This window comes from Microchirus variegatus (assembly GCF_963457635.1).
Source record: "Microchirus variegatus genome assembly, chromosome: 6".
NCBI lineage: Eukaryota > Metazoa > Chordata > Actinopteri > Pleuronectiformes > Soleidae > Microchirus > Microchirus variegatus.
The window spans coordinates 27,918,425-27,934,262 of record NC_139807.1 but is presented as its reverse complement, the minus strand read 5'-3'; the positions used below and the strand labels follow the sequence as shown (position 1 = coordinate 27,934,262).

The 15,838-nt window shown below is 39.8% G+C and overlaps 1 protein-coding gene across 1 annotated transcript in view; it reads right to left on the bottom strand.

The window, feature by feature from the left end:
• The window catches only part of plekha7b (pleckstrin homology domain containing, family A member 7b), a gene marked incomplete at its 5' end in the record, with an annotated part of 113,316 nt that extends 99,343 nt beyond the window's left edge, over window positions 1-13,973 (bottom strand). Inside the window, 3 exons of the mRNA XM_083891663.1 lie at window positions 12,605-12,662; window positions 13,669-13,745; window positions 13,891-13,973. Of these exons, the coding sequence (XP_083747789.1) occupies window positions 12,605-12,662; window positions 13,669-13,745; window positions 13,891-13,973 (218 nt within the window). The remainder of the gene's footprint in view (window positions 1-12,604; window positions 12,663-13,668; window positions 13,746-13,890) is intronic.
• Between the last annotated feature and the right edge of the window lie 1,865 nt (window positions 13,974-15,838).

Below are 15,838 nucleotides of genomic sequence, written 5' to 3'. Positions count from 1 at the left end.
CTCCCCAACGAGGACAGAAGATGGATGCGCGGACACAACAGTGCCGCGCGCCCCTTAAACATGATACAAGCACCTACTGATAATGACAAACGGTCGACATAAATCACCAAAGAGCAGCGTGAGGACTCCTCAGTCTACCGCAGTCAATCCTAATATCACGTCCTATGTGTCCACTGCTTAAAATGATGCTAGCATGTGCTACCGCTGCTGTCTCTATGTGGCTGTTAAAGGAAAATAATGTGTTAATAACGGTCCATGTTTATGTATGAGTGTGTGTGTGTGTGTGTTCTTGTACTTGCGGCACACTGAGGACCAGTGAGGGGTTTTAACCAACAAAGTGAGGTCATTTTTACGAAGTGAGGACATTTTGGCCGGTCCACACTTTGTTTTCATTCAAATCACTTCCTTACATTGTAAACATGCTGTACTCTGTTTTTTTTTTTAACAGTCACAGTTTAACAAACTCAATTTGGTACAAAAACCCGGTGCCACCTGCAGGCATTTTATGGTACTGCACTCAGTTTTTTGTTTTTTTTAATAGATGTCATTCATGAAGTATATATTTTTAATTGTGTTGATTTATAAAGTGGAAAATGCTGGTCCTCAGTATGTGGCAAGTACAAGAATATACATTTTTTTTTTTTTTTTTTCAAATTTTGGACCAAAAAGTTTTTGGGCAATTTTTTTTTTCAAATTTTGATACCATAGCATAGTATGACGTTTTTGTCAAATTTTGGACCAAAAATTTTGGGTACATTTTTTTTTTCAAATTTTGGACGACAGTATAGTATGACAGCCCTTTTTGCTCTGGGGCTCCACCTGCAGACATTTTATGGTAATGCAACCAGTAGCTCTTTGTAGATGTCATTCATGAAGTAGATATTTGTAATTGTGTTGATTTATAAAGTGGAAATGCTGGTCCTCACTTTGTCAGCAACCCAGTCCTCAGTATGCAGCAAGTACAAGAATGTGTGTGTGTGTGTGTGTGAGAGAGAGAGAGAGAGAGAGAGAGAGAGAGACTTACCACATGTATTTCATATTATTCTAGGTGCTGTCTTTTTTTCCAACGATGGCGCAAAGACAAGTAAAAGAGGACTTACTCTCAATTTGACCTTGAAGTGCTTGAAGTCTTTTTCCTTCACTGTGCAGTGATGAAAAGGAGGTGACGTGCAACGAGGTTGGACTGCTATTCACCTGTGGCAGCGCAAGACGAAGTGCCCGGTATTTCAAAGCCAAAAAAAACGAGGATTTAAAACTGCAGAACCTAACTTTTTAATAGAAACAAATTTCACACTGTTCCTTTCAAACCGATGTCAAATGATTGCAGATTAACACTCTGTGTTTAAATCTAGTGCCAACCGGCGACACGGGGAGTGATTTGTTTTACATCAAGACAAACAGCAGACAACATTGTCGACGAATAACTGAATAACTGAACTGATCTATTCGATCGTCCATAAAAAGTTGTCTCTTCTGACTTTAATCTAAGAATTCCGACTTTTTTCTCACTTTAATCTCAGAATTCTGACTTTAATCCTTTTTTCTCACTTTTAAAGAATTCTGACTTCAATCTCCAGAATTCTGACTTCAATCTCCAGAATTATGCCTTTAATCTCCAGAATTTGGACTTTAATCTCAGAAATATCTATTTTTTCTCACTTTTATCTCAGAATTCTGATTTAAATCTCAGAATTTACTTTAATCTCGTATGACTTTTTGCTCACTTTAATCTCCAGAACTATTTTTTTTAATAGAAACAAATCACACTGTTCCTTTCAAACCAAGGTTAAATGACTGCACAATGCAGATTAAGACGAGTGTTTACATCTCGTGTCAACCGGCAACACGGGGAGTGATTTGTTTTACATCAAGACAAACAGAGGCAACATTGTCGACGAATAACTGAAAACAGAATAGATCGTCCATAAAAAGTGGTCTAGTCTGACTTTAATCTAAGAATTCTGACTTTTTTTCTCACTTTAATCTCCGAATTCTGACTTTAATCCTTATTTCTCACTTTAAAGAATTCTGACTTAAATCTCAGAATTATGACTTTAATGCTTTTTTTCTCACTTTAAAGAATTCTGACTTCAATCTCCAGAATTATGCCTTTAATCTCCAGAATTTGGACTTTAATCTCAGAATTATCTATTTTTTCTCACTTTTATCTCAGAATTCTGATTTAAATCTCAGAATTTACTTTAATCTCGTAAGACTTTTTTCTCACTTTAATCTCCAGAACTATTTTTTTTAATAGAAACAAATGTCATACTGTTCCTTTCAAACCGAGGTCAAATGACTGCACAATGCAGATTAATACGAGTGTTTACATCTCGTGTCAACCGGCGACACAGGAACTGATTTGTTTTACATCAAGACAAACAGAGGCAACATTGTGAAGTGAGATGGTGACAAACAAAATGACGAATAACTGAAAACAGAATGGATCATCCATGAAACGTGAATTCTACAGCTCAAAACCCTTTAAAAGGGATAAACGCTCCTTCTCTGCGTCCACCCGTGCTGCCACTGTATCCACACAAACTCTCCCTCAGTCAGGTCTGATAGTATTGCTGACAGAGCCTGTTTCCATATGTAGGACACGGCATATACAAACAATGTCACATGAAGACCGAACAGAAGCAGAATAATAACATCAACAACAAAAACCAAAGTCAAGCACTGCAGTTATTATCTTTTAAATGCTGCAATAAGAATGATGGAACACAGCACAACACCATTTCATCACTTCTTTGACGATCTGTCAGTTTCATCAGCAGCACAGGAGACACACATGAAATGCACGATGATGAATATTGCAAATAATATCACTTTCTCCAGCTACTCTTACACAAAGCATTTCTGACAGCACAGTATAGGAGTAAGGTAAGGATTTACTTTTGGTCTTATCCTGTCAGTGATGATGCACCACAAGTCAAATTCCTTTATTTTTCTGGGAGAAGATACAGCAGCAGTAGTAGTAGAAGTAGTAATCTGATCCATCTGGATTCTGCCTGTCATGAATAACAAAACCATTTCAGATCTATTTTCAGCTGAACGTCACCGTCTCATCAAACAGCTTCTTCAAAAAGAAGCAGAGAGGAAGACTAGAGCTGAACAATTTTTGAATAAATATCTAATTGCGATTATTTTGACAGGAGGGATTGTTTTTTTTTTACATCATTATTCTCATTTTCATTCAAAAAATGTTTAAAAAGGAGTAATGTGTGACATTTGTACAGCTCCGAGAGAAACAAAGATGTTCTCTTCAGTCTGTAGAATAAGATGTGTATAGATCAAGACAATAATTGATCTAAAATGATATTTTGACACACATTTTGGGTTGAACAAATATTGCGCCTCCTGCGATTTTGATAAAATTTGCGATTAATTGCTCAGCCCTAAGTAAGACTGAACTGTGTGTAGAAACAGGGCCACAAAAGTCTGAAGGGAGGATCAGTGTGCGAAATATCCATTAATAATCGGGGGGTCCCCATCTCCCATTTGTTGTGCAATACTGTTTCACCACCCCAAGTGCCACCCTGCAGTGTTGGCTATCATCCCTGTCAGACGTGGGCTTGTGTGGGCCTTTTCCACGGCGCCATTTGGAAAGAAATTAAAACATTAAAAATACACAATTAGATATAAAATAATTTGCATTTTGTCCGGTTAAAAAAAGATAAAAAAGAATGCAAAGTGTATTATGTATGTAGATCATAATATTTAAAGTAAAATTACAAAAATCTTTGGGAAAAAAAAAATGCTTTCCAATTACACTGTAACACGTTTAAACCCCCCTCAAATGTTTCATTTGAGGCTTTCAGGGGGTCTTGAGTGTTAATCAGGGGGGTCTAACCCCCCCAGAACCCCCTGTATTTTCGCACAGTGGGGGGATGTATAGTTAATCAAGCAATAAGCCCAATTTATACTCCTGCGTAAAGTGCTCTGCGTAAGTTACGCGATTGGTCCTCAGGACAGGCCGAGCGAAGCTGCTCTGTGCCGGTTTACAGTGCGCACCGAGCGTCCACAGAGTCGGAGCTAAACACCGCCGACAACGTCGCTGCTAAACTATAAATACGTCACATCTTAACACACACAGCACATGTTTAGACTCCAAATGGCCAATTTCTCGCCTCAAATTATCTTAAAACTGCGTTCCGTGACACAGAAAAGTGAGAAACGGCCACTGTTTCAACAACAACAGTCTTTCTCCCTCGGACGCCATTGCTCACTGTAGCCAGAAGCATAACAACCTTGCACAGCGACCCCTACTGATCGGGCAGAAAATTGCAGTGTGTGTCCGTCACCACGACGCAGAAGTATGAAGGCTCGAGGGGTCTCCGTGGTTACGCAGTCGGATAACGCATTACGCAGTCGGAGAAGTATAATGTGGCCTATAGTCTGTTTCTGAAAACCACGTTTTAGTACACACACTAGCCTGGCTAACACCAGACTGCATTTTAATCTCATTTGAGAGTGGGTTTAAGTTTGGAAAATGTGTAGTCAAATGCCTCTGTATGCAACTGGATCAGATCCATGGTCCAGATGACATATGCAGAGCGACAGAAAACCATTCAACAAACTTACTTCTTGTAGTTGGTTTTCTCAAAGACCAGGCTGTTCCTACTGTACTCTGTGGGACACTTTAGAGGCTCTTATTTGTACGACAAATGCAACACAGTCTGCACTGCACCCGAGCAGTTCCTCCCGCTAACCAGACAGAAAATGAGCAAGTGTGTGTGTCTGAGTCTGAGGACAGACTTCTGCACATCTGTTCTACATAAATATGTAAATAGTACTCGCCCTGGGGAGCGCACATACTGTACGACAGGAAAGCTCTCGGTGCTCTGGGATCCTTGCAAGTCAAACATCTGCAACAGGAAGCTCAAATATCATCCAAAACAAAGTTGAGACATGAGCAGGCTGTCGGAAAAGAATACAGATTTAAAGACATCACAGAGGTCAGCCCTACTTGACCTTGCAGTGATTTTAGCCTTTTCCTTCATTAACTTCATTCCCTGCACAGCAGACATTGTGCAGTGATGGAAAAAGTAGAAATGTAACAAGGCGGGACTTCTATTAGCATGTCGTAGCACAAGATAAAATAAAGAGACGATATTTTGTCAAAAATGAGGACTTAAAACTGCAGAACGTCACTTTTAAATGGTAACAACTATCATCCTGTTCATTCAAACCATTGTCAAATGAGTGTGCACACTATGTATACTCGTGTTTGGACAGACGGAGGCAACAGGAACCTTGTGCTAGTAAAGTGAGACGGCAGCAAACACAAAGGAGCATCCACGAAAGGACTCAACGGCTCAAAATATTGTCTATAACATCACTCTGTTTAAATCTAAAAAAAATTTGATTTAAAGATATCAATGACTCCACAGAGGTCAGCCTGACAAAAACAGGCCGTCAGTACTTGACCTTGAAGTGATTTTAGCCTATAAAAGCAAATAGAAGGTAGAACTTCTTTTCGCAAGATGAAAAGACAATACTTAGTCAAAAATGAGGACTTAAAACTGCCAAACGTAACTTTTAAATAGTAAGAAATGTCATAGTGATCATTGAAACCATTGTCAAATGAGTGTGCACACACTATAGTATAGCAGTGTTTAGATCTCGAGTGACCCGGCAAAATGACAGCGCTGCACACAGGAACTGATTTGGGTTTTTTTTAAGACAGACAAGGCAACAGGAACACTGACAGCAGCAAACAGGTTGCATGCAAACAGTATGAGGATGACTGAAAGCATCCAGGAAAAGCCGAATCTACAGCTCAAAATTGTGTCTGTAACAACCAAAACAAAGTTTAGACACGATCGCTCTCTCAGAAGAGAAGAATACAGCTTTAAATATATCAATAACTACACTGGAGTCCACATAGTCAGTGAGTAGTAAAGTGCTGTGTGATTTTTTTTTTTACTTCTGCCAGGGAGGTGACGTGTTTGTCTTATTGTGAGCAGCATGACATTTCCAAGGGATGTAAAATATGGCCCAAGGACAAAAGGGTTAGATTTTGCTGTTCATTTATTTTAACAATTGAGTAGTTGTGAGAGGTTAGTACTCTATGAGTGATTCTCTATGGAGTCAATTGTGTTTCTTTAGACTTTCTTCATTTATTAATATCCTGAGAATGAATCCAACCATAACTCCATCCATAATACTCAATACGCTTATTTGAATTGTGTTGTTATGCTTCAGTGAAGTTTGAGTGTTTGGATGGATCATCTAATTTCTCAGGGAAACACAACCAACAATTATTTTCATAATCAATTAATCTGTTGTTTATATTTAATCAGTTGTATTGTCCATAAAATTTAATGTTTTGTTTTGTACACAAGCCAAAATGATTCCGTTTTAAAGCTTTCTTTGTTATGTGGTGAAAGGAAACATGACATTTAAAGTCAGAGTTTGATTTCTTTCCATGAGTTTTGAGGAGATGAAACAAAGTTTTGCATTGTGTAACTGGGATCTTTACAGATATTTGCAACTAGGGGATTATTTTGAGAGAGAGAGAGGGAAATAAAACCAAATATGAACCAAACAAGCACAAAACAGTGAAATTACCACTGTGACAGGAATCTGCACCATATCAGCAATTAATGGTGAGTAAGGGAAATACAACCTGATATGAAACAGAAATGGGGAAAAAGACGATGATTGGTTGCACATATGGAGAACACAGCAGTGTGCAGCATCATCGTGTACATGGAATATAGAAGAATAAACTGCAATAGACTTTTTTTTTTTTTAAATGATGTTTTCAAGTCAGCAATAATGTATGGGTTTGCTGTGTTTGCAAAAAGGGGAAGCTTCATAAACGCACCCTTAATATAATGGGCAGTGGGGTTACATTCAACATGTTTTTTAACCATTAACATACCCTGCTTCAACACAAAAAAAACCATCTCATGGCTAACTACCTCATGCTGTCCAGGATATTAATTAATCTCCTAATTACAAAGATCCAAGCTCAGGCTAAAAACACAAAACAACAGAAGAATAAAGAATCCAAGATAACAAAGATGGACTTGTCGCAGGAGTAAATGAAGCTCAGACGGAAACACTTTGGCTTTTTTTTCGGTGAGTTTGACTGCGGGTATCACAAAGTCCTCTCTCGATTGTCCCACAGCTATTGTAAGCTCAATCAACAATGTGAACTGTGTCCTCAACAGGACGCCATTGTACCTCCGTGGGGTAATTTTCTTTCCCACAGGGAGCGATAGAATTACACATTTCCTACATTCAGTGAATGCCACTGATTTGGCAGGGGTTAAACCTAATTCAGCTGTTTTTTTTCCTGCTTTTACAAGCAAATTACTTAACACAACTCAATCATCATACACATAATTCCTGCAACTATAAACAATATAGAGAATACATTCATATGTTTGATGACTAAAGCTCCGATGTGGAACATTTAGTAGGGTTTATATTCATGTTTATGACTATAAATGTATAAATATAATGTGATGTAATGTAAAACGGCTCCTATAGCGTTACACGGCATGAAATTAATATCTTTTTACTTCCAGCAAGGACCTTGCTTAAAATAGAGGTCGGTCATCATGTGCCATCCTCTCTACAGCAGCCAGAGTGTGTGTGTGTTTTGCATTTTGAAGAAGCTTACTACGTCAATTAGGAAGAACAACATCCTTTCTGGTATGCAAAGGCCACCATAGTTCCCTGAAACGAGGGGTGAATGGAGGAGTCCTCCATTTGTTGAAATCTGCAGTCTCACCATTAGATGTCGCTACTTCTTACACACCTTTAAAGCGGACCTAGACCGGAAATTCCAATTAACGCTGTTTTTTAGTGTGTATCTGCATCATTACCTTGTTTAAGAAGCCCTGAAGGTTCTAAACAAACATTTCAGCCACTGCTGAGAACGCTGTGTTTTATTGTAATCTCGGGCTCAGCGAGATCTCTGAAAAAACCTGGTCCGGTTACGCAAACACCGGTTCTCCGGAGCAGCAGATCGTCCTGCTCCGGGCACTAGTCCAGGCACATCCGGTTGTGTACATTGAACCGCAGAAGAAGAATAACGTCCGTTGTGGAGGTGTTTCACGAGCGACAGTGTCTTCTGACGCTGGGTCTGACTCCAGGTCAAAGTCATAAAAGGGACTGCGGCGGGGAGTTGTGAAGAAGCTATTTTTAAACACTGTTAAAACAATGTTTTGATAATGAGGAGCAGTGCATCCACCGTTCCAGAGGGGGGAGCTGTGCTTCTGAGAGCGGGTGTGCTGAATACACTGGCCAATCACAAGACTCTGTCTTCTGGGTGAGAGAACTGAGTCTCAAGTCTCGCGGCTGGGAAACAGCGTCAGAAAAGAGGATTTCTATCGGCTCGTTTACAGCAACTAGGAGGTTTTTGACCATAAAAACAAGTTAATGTATGTAAGTAGACCTCCATAACTAACATATATGTGCAACAGGACCACTCTAGGTCCGCTTTAATGATCAATAAATAACAGCAGAAATGTTGGGATGGTAAAAATAACATCAGCATCCCTTCATCGGATAAATCTGCAAACAAGGTGTAAATAAAGTGAGTTTATCTGCAGCAGCAGTGTCTAAACTCTCAACAATCCCTCCTTTGTTGCTCCGAAATTCCACCATCAACACACCACGGAATCTGTCGCCTGTTGACATGGCAGCAGCATGCAGACGTCCTGCTCCGGTTTGTTTCTGTTAGTTTCCCGGACAGCCACGAGACGAGAAGAAAAACCACAACACTGCTTTATATCCAAGAGCGCACTTACTTGACTAATGAACTGCCTCTGTGCCACTGCAGGTCGTTCCTGCAGTATTTTTTTTTTTAAATGCTGACTCGCAGTTGTACACTCAAGAGTTGTATTGCCCGTTTATGTGTTTTAATGACAGTTAACCATCCTCAGTATCTTCAGGGTTTTGTCTTTGCCAGTTAATGTTATTAACTGAAGTGTGATCCCAATAAATTAAGCAGGTATGTGTCTATTCTTACAGCTCGTTTAATGAGTCGTTATCATTATCATCATCATCATGTAATGCACCAGAGGTAATATCTGTGACAATGACAATCACAAGAGAATAATAAATATGGATTATAATTGTAGAAATCTTTCCAAAAACTCAAGTGTAATGAGAAGATTGTGCTCAAAGTAATTATTCATATAAACACAGGTGGGACTTCATAGTCACCCTGCATTAAAAATTAAAAAAGTGATCCATTTCCATGACTTATGTAATCGTGTTATACACGTGATGAATGCAATCATTATTAAAACATCGTCTCAGTGTTAATATGACGTCAAATATTAAACACAAAGAGATTAAAGTGACATTTAAATCATGTTAATTTTGGCTGAAGAGTCACCTTGATGTCATTTAGATGAGGGATGCAACTGGAGATTATCTTTGTTGTCTTAATCTGTTAATCTTTTAATGATTTTCCCGATAAATTGATTTGCCGTTTCATTCATAAAAAGCAGGAAATGGCGTCCTTAAAAGTTCTCTTAAATTCACAAATGAAAAATGTTCATTTAGGAGTGTTTTTAAGGGATTAAAGCGATGTTTTCATATTTTAGACAACAAGACGAGACATTTGAGAAAGTCGTCCTTTCCAGGGTTAGAGAAACACTGATCAACATTCTTTGACATTTTATGGACCAAACGATTACTCGATTAATCGAGAAGATAATCTAACAGATTAATCGGTTTTCATCAATGAAAACAGTGATTTGACTTTCTTTCACGCACCAACCACCATGTGCAGAAATGTCCAGCTGTGCTCAGGTCAGGATCAGCCTCACATCCACAGGAGAAGTCATCGTTTGTTCCTGTTAACCGTTTGACTCCAAGAAATTTTTACCCTCACGAAGAAAGAATCGAGCCGGGAAAACGGGATCCCTTCCACCGACCCCGACTCTTCTTACAGAGCAAAAGTGAGCAAACGAGAGGCTCTCAACGGCCACCTTTATTTTACACACTGTATAAGTGTCAGTGATACAACTTTGTCCGATGAGACCATTTTATGTCTTCTTTTACGGCCACATTGTTGGACGCCACAATGTCTTTCCAAGTGGCTGTGGACATACTGTACATGTTGATATAAAAAGTGCAGGAATTTGGTTTAAAAGAAGGAGCTCTTAGCAGGAACTCTGTCTGAGCAACATGATGACAGTGGAACAACAAAAACTTTAAACAAGCCACTGTGGGAGGAGCCACTATAATTCACAAATATGCAGCTCTTCTAACGAGGACTTTAGACTCTTTCCACTTTGTCTTACGGTGGACTTTCCAAAGACTTATCTGATTGCATTTAGCAGGACTTTCTGGATGCTGTTCAGGCCCTAGTGTCTAATACACTCTGACAGTGACACACAAGAATCCGCACAGAGAGGAAACCAGTGCTGCAGATGGAATTGAAAAGTGACTGCGGCTGAGTATTTAAGACTCACTGATGACGAGTCACATGTTCAGAGGCTTACTTGCTCGGTCCTTGCTGAGCCCATTCATGTTGATTAAGTCATTCAGGGTTCCCCTCCAGTGTATTATAAGCCTGGCGGGCCGCCTTTACTTGCCAGGCTTAGCGTTGCTTGTTTATTTATTTTAAAAAGATTTTTCAATACACCACGGAAGCAAGGGCGCATGCACCCCCCATGTAATCGGCGCAGGTGACGATTGAAGTCACACTATCAAGTGCGTCATTATTACGGTTAGATAGTTCTTGTCAACAAAGGTGTTATATTTAGGGATGCACCGATAATTTGGCGGCCGTTAACACGGTGAGTTCACGGTGGAACAGCGCCTATAAATGCTGGAAAGCCTCTTTGCGCGAAAGCGAAACTTAATCTGCATACGGCGCAGATTAAGAACTCCCCGCAACATTCACTTCACAGTAGTGTTGTGTCGATCAGGAGTGATTCGTTCGAAAGTACGAATCATTTGAGTGAACGAACTGACTGGGATCGCTTCATGAACTGATTGGTGTCTTTCTTAGTTCAGTTGAGCTCAGCAGCGATCGCGGCGGCCGGGAGTGGAACTGCCGCGTTCTGTGAATCACTCGTGAAGTCGTTTCGCCGGCGCCGTCACTCACTCGTGAATCTTCGGCGAACGATGCAAGCCAACGTGCGCCGAGCGGGGAGGGAGTGACCAGTAAGAAGAACTGTGTCTGCCGTGCTGCTGTGATTTGTTCTTTATTCTCGATATTTTGAGTTTAATCTCGACATGTCGACATTAATATTAAAAAAAAATGTTTTCTTCATGCGTGGCCCTAATACTCCATCATACAATTATGAGGTGGACATTAAAATCGGCCCAAAACAAACTTCACACTGTGGTCTTTGACTTTGGGAATTCTTGTCCTCGCTGCCTCAGTAATCCAATCAAGCAATATATCTTTGTCACCACACGGTCACACCCCTCTCTTGTAACCTTTAAAGTCTCTCTCTCTCTCACTCTCTCCCTCACACACACACACACACACACACACACACACACACACACACACACACACACACACACACACACACACATCAAGGCTGGACACCTAATGGAGAGAGTAGAGGTCCTGCATGGAGAATGTGAGGAGAATTTTAATAGCCTTCCTCCCGTCCTGCTGCAGTCACGGCCACTTCCCGTTCACAATAAGCGTAAAAGAAAATTGCTCCCACCTATCAGATGGGACCATCGTGTGTTCATCCATATGTTGACACGCTGCTGTGTCATTGGTCATGCAGCATACATGCACATTTCTTTACAGACACCATGTTAACTGCAGTTGGAGGAGCAGTGATTGACAGCAGTTACCAAAGAGTCAGAACTGCACAGAAGGTAGCAACTGGAGCAATTTGCACAACTGGGCAATATGGAAATATCCTGTCATGATTATCCTGACCATTATCCAGACTAATGTCCATAATCCATCCTCATTTGGTTGGTAACAGATGTTATTGATGAGGGGTGGGATTCGCCAAAGACACCACGATACAATATTATCATAATATTTAAGTCACAATGCGATATTGTCACAATAGTATTTGCAAAATCATATTGCGATGAACTCACACAACAGCTCTAGTGAGAGTGACCACTTGGCACCATCTAGTGGACTGAAATGTTAAAATGCTAATCTGCAAAAACTTCAATGTTTATTTTTGTAACATCAGTTAAAATGTTATATGTTCCAAAAATGTATACTTGGCGTCTCAAAGGTGATCTCAAAATATCGCAATATTTCACTGTATCGATTTATTGCTAATGTTTCAAAAACAAACGAATCCTATAAAAAACACTACACATTAGAAAATGTTGTAATTTTACTAAAACAAGCCACTAACATTGAAAAAAACACTTAATGCTATGGTTCCAAAATAAAGTGACAAAACATCTTATAAAAACATTACCTATTAAACAAATATTTTTAGTGAACTCTGAAAAGATGGTGGCTCCCCCTTGTGGCACTTTCAAAGTAAATCACTAGAACTGTGTGTGAGCAAGTCAAACGTTATCTGAACTAACAATTAACGTGTGTGTGTGTGTGTGTGCTGTTCACATCGCGATAATATTGTGCATCCCTACAACCAGCTATGATAAGAATTAAAGAGCCACTCACTTGATGAAGTAGCTCGCTCCTTCGTCCGTGAAGCCCTCTTCCCATCCTCTTGGCAAATCTGCAACACGAACAACAACACCGAGTGAGTACACACACACACACACACACACACATATTCTTGTACTTGCTGCATTATGAGGACCGGGTAAAAGTGCTGACAAAGCGAGGACCAGCATTTCCACTTTATAAATCAACACAATTACAAATTATCTACTTCATGAATGACATCTATAACAAACTACTGGGTGCAGTACCATAGAATGTCTGCAGGTGGAGCCCCAGAGCAAAAAGGTCTGGAAACTTTTTTTATTTATATATTTTTTTAATTATTTTTGGTCCAAAATTTGACAAAAACGTCATACTATGCTATGTCGTCCAAAATTTAAAAAAAAAATTGGACCCAACATTTTTGGTCCACAATTTGACAAAACCGTCATACTATACTATGTCGTCCAACATTTGAAAAAAGAATTTGACCGAAAAATTCTTGGTCCAAAATTTGACAAAACGTCATACTATGTCGTCCAAAAGTAAAAAAAAATAATAATAATAATATTTGGTCCAACATTTGACATACTAAGTCATACTATACTATGTTGTACAAGAGTTTAAAAAAAATTTGACCGAAAATGTTTGGTCCAAAATTTGACAAAACGTCATACTATACTATGTCGTGCAAAATTTAAAAAAAAAAAAAAAACATTTGACAAAAAAAAGTCGTACTATACTATGTCATCCAAAAGTTGTAAAAAAATATTGACCAAACATTTTTGGTCCAAAATTTGACAAAAACGTCATACTATACTATGTCGTCCAAAATGTATATATATATTTTTTGACAAATTGAGTATAGCATGTTATAGCAACCTAAGGAAGTGATTTCAATGAAAACAAAGTGAGGACCGGCCAAAATGTCCTCACTCTGTAAACATGACCTCACTTTGTTGGTTAAAAACCCTCACTGGTCCTCAGTATGCCGCAAGTACAAGAACACACACACACACACACACACACTGCAGCAAAACTAACGTCCTCTCCGTGTCCTGCAAAAAAAAACCGCGTACCTGACCGTATCATGTGTCCAGAGTTAACCGGTTCCCCGGTGCGCGGATGGAGCCAAGTGGTGCTTTTAGTTTGATCACTGCAACACAGACAGACACCGAGACATAGAGAGAGACAGAGACACCTGTTACTGAGCGATAATAAGAGAGAGAAACAGTCACAGAGATCCTCCACATCGCCCCTCAGCACGGACTCGATAAGTATCGCCGATCACAGCCACTCACTTAATGAAGAAGACGCGGCCATCTCTGCAAACTCCGTACAGCCAGTGGTCAGGTAGAGTGTCCCGTCCGAGAGGCGCCGCCATGATCTGTCCTCCGTGGCTGCCGCCGGGCTTGTTTGTCCCCCCTCTCCCTCTCCCTCTCCAGTCCGCAGACTTTTCCAGGGAGCCCACATAACACCACCACCACCACCACCACCACCGCTAGGGCTGCACGCTTTTTTTTTTCTTTTAAAGGGGAAGAAAACCACAGTGAGTGGACAGCAGCAGCAGCAGGAAGAGCAGGAGGAGGAGGAGGAGGAGGAGGATGTCTGCACAACACCACTCGTTTCTGTTATAGTACGAGCTGATGAAAACAAACCTGTTTCCACACAGTCTAACACTGACTTATGAAGCCCACCACCACCACCTCCACCACTGCAGTGGATCCAGGACAATGATCTATGTCAGTGAAATCAGGCCCTCAAATCAGGTTACTAAGGTTACAGAGTACAACTCTATATATACACTGTGTAACCTTGTTTTTAAAAGTGCTACATAAATCATGTGTACATTATACAGTATAATAAATTGCCCCCTTTTTATGCAATTAACCAATCAATCGTCCTGGAAAATATAAATGTATGTTTTTTCTCAATGGTTATTATTTGTTTATGTTAAAGCGGACCTAGACCGGAATTTTCAATTAACGCTGTTAAGTGTTTTTAGTGTGTATCTGTGTCATTACCTTGTTTAAGAAGCCCTGAAGGTTCTAAACAATCATTTCAGTTACTGCTGAGAACACTGTGTTTTATTGTAATCTCGGGCTCAGCGAGATCTCTGAAAAAAACCCGGTCCGGTTAATGTAAACACCGGTTCTCCGGAACAGCAGATCATCCTGCTCCGGGCACTAGTCCGGGCACATTTGGTTGCGTACATTGAACCGCAGAAGAAGAATAATGTCCGTTGTGGAGGTGTTTCATGAGCGACAGTGTCTTCTGACTCTGGGTCTGACTCCGGGTCAAAGTCATAAAAGGGACAACGGCGGGGAGTCGTGAAGAAGCTATTTTTAAACATTGTTAAAACAATGTTTTGATAATGAGGAGCAGTGCATCCACCGTTCCAGAGGGGGGAGCTGTGCTTCTGAGAGCGGGTGAGCTGAATATACTGGCCAATCACAAGACTCTGTCTTCTGGGTGAGAGAGTTGAGTCTCAAATCTCACGGCTGGGAAACAGCGTCAGAAAAGAGGATTTCTATCGGCTCGTTTACAGCAACTAGGAGGTTTTTGACCATAAAAACAAGTTAATGTATGTAAGTAGACCTCCATAACTAACATATATGTGCAACAGGACCACTCTAGGTCCGCTTTAACCAACGCTTGCCAACAATGTTGGTCCACGTTTCCCATTAATGTCAAACGGTGTTTCCCCAAAAAGTGTTGACTGGTATTTCCCCAAAATTGTCAATTGATGTTTCCCAAAAATGCTCCTAAAAATGAGGATTGAAATGAATAAATAAACTGGTTAATCAATTGTAAAAAGATAAATAAATGTTTTGTCACTTAATTTGGTTATTGATTAATACTCGATATACACACACATATAGACATACATATATACAGCGTCTATTGCTCAGGGAGATTAGAGATACAGTTGTGTTCATTATTATATCACTAGGCAAGAAATACACTATATATATACTTCTACATGCCAAACGTCTTTTTCCTCTAGTTTCAAGAAACAGCCTACAATGGTGTATGAGAGATAGAAAGATTAAACAAGATTAAACAAGAAATGTTTGATAACAGGCTTAAAAGAAACAAGAGACTACTAATCCAGCTTTTCACACCTTTGTAACAAGGAATGTCTCCATGCATCATCATCATTATTATTATTATTATTATTATTATTATTATTATTATTAAATCACCAGAGACGCTGGTGAGAAACAAGACTTCAGGTCAGACGACACA